Source organism: Eimeria necatrix, genomic scaffold, assembly GCF_000499385.1.
Source record: "Eimeria necatrix Houghton genomic scaffold, Enh_scaff680, whole genome shotgun sequence".
Lineage (NCBI taxonomy): Eukaryota > Apicomplexa > Conoidasida > Eucoccidiorida > Eimeriidae > Eimeria > Eimeria necatrix.
In genome coordinates, this window is record NW_013651731.1 from 11981 (window position 1) to 13639 (window position 1659).

Here is a 1659-nt window from a genome sequence, read left to right on the forward strand (position 1 = left end):
TCCTCTTGATTTATTAATTCTTAATTTATTTTTTATTTCAATTTTTGCTTCATTATTTATTATCTATTTATTAATTTATTAATTTATTAATTTATTAATTTATTTTTTTGCAACTGGCAGACCGCCCGCCCCCAAACCCATATATTCATATATTCGGCCGCAGCAGCAGCAGCAGCTGCTGCAGCAGCAGCAGCTGCTGCAGCAGCAGCAGCAGCTGCAGCAGCAGCAGCTGCTGCAGCAGCTGCTGCAGCAGCTGCTGCAGCAGGCGCAGGCTACTTGGGAGCAAAGGCAAAAACACATTTTCACATTGCAAACATTTTTCAAGACTACAGCAGAGCAGCTACTCTGCTGCTGCTGGTGCTGCTGCTGCTGCTGCTGCTTCTGCTGCTGCACCTGCGGCATTCCTCTTTGTTATATCTCGTCTGTACACAAAGTCAAAGGACAAAAAAACCCCAAACCCTAAACCCTAAACCCTAAACCCTAAGATGTCCTAGAAAGCCTCAGGTGTCTGGCACAACAGCTGCAGCAGCAGTGGCAGCAGCAGCAGCAGCAGCAGAAGTGCATCAGCCCAATCCGGGCAGCAGCAGCCACAGCAGCTAGCTAAACATGCTGCAGCCGCTGCTTTCACTGCTGCCGCTGCTGCAGCTCCAACTGCTGCCGCTGCTGCAGCTCCAACTGCTGCTGCTGCTGCAGCCCCAACTGCTGCTGCTGCTGCTGCTGCTGCTGCTGCTGCTGCTGCTGCTGACGCACGCAATTTCCTGGGCAATTTCCGTGTGCTGCTCCGCGTCGAGGGAAGCTTTGCCTTCCACCTTTTTGAGGCCAACTGTCACTTCGCCCCGCAAGTTGCTTTCCATCAGTTCCTTCAGCCGCGGCCCCGTCACCCCCTTTCCTGCAGCAGCAGCAGCAGCAGCAGCAGCAGCAGCAGCAGCAGCAGCAGCAGCAGGTAAACAGCTGCTGTGGACAACTCTCTGGGCAGCTCTGTGGACAGGTGCGGGGCTCCAAGCTACGCTTTCATCTATGCGCCCATAGAGCTAGCTAGCTAGCCAGCCACCTATCTAGCTAGCTAGCCAGCCAGCTAGCTAGCTAGCTAGCTAGCTAGCCACCTAGGTATCTAGCCAGCTAGCTAGCTAGCTAGCTAGCCACCTAGGTATCTAGCCAGCCAGCTAGCTAGCCAGCTAGCTAGCCAGCTAGCCAGCTAGCTAGCCAGCTAGCTAGCCAGCCAGCTAGCCAGCCAGCTAGCTTGCTGGCTAGCTAGTTAGCTAGCTGGCTAGCGACGGACCCATGAGGTAGTAGAGTTTGGCGACGACGGCCTCTGGGGTCATGTCTTTGGCGCAAATGACTCCGAGGGAAGAAATCCAAACTCCGTTTTCGTAAATGAGGAGATTTGCTGTTCCTTTGCTGCACTGCGTAGCAGCAACAACAGCAACTCCAGCAGCAATTGCTGCGCGGATTGCTGCGCGGAAGCGCGGGGAGTTGGGGGCAGTGCCAGCTCCAAACAGCTGCAGCACAACAGCAAACGGCCGCAGCGAAGTCCGCAGCAGCAGCAGCTCGAGGGCCTCGAGGGGGGTGCCTGGGGCGAGTTGCAGTGTACAGACACTGCAGCAGAGGCCCGTGAAGACCCGAAAGGGGGCCCCCGGGGGGGGGGGGGGGGCCCCCCCC

The 1659-nt window shown here is 55.8% G+C and overlaps 1 protein-coding gene across 1 annotated transcript in view; it reads right to left on the reverse strand.

The window, feature by feature from the left end:
• Positions 1-596: 596 nt before the first annotated feature.
• ENH_00070290 (asparaginase, putative) overlaps positions 597-1659 on the reverse strand; it is a gene marked incomplete at both ends in the record, with an annotated part of 3173 nt that continues 2110 nt past the window's right edge. Inside the window, one exon of the mRNA XM_013577511.1 lies at positions 597-1008. Within this exon, the coding sequence (XP_013432965.1) occupies positions 597-1008 (412 nt within the window). The remainder of the gene's footprint in view (positions 1009-1659) is intronic.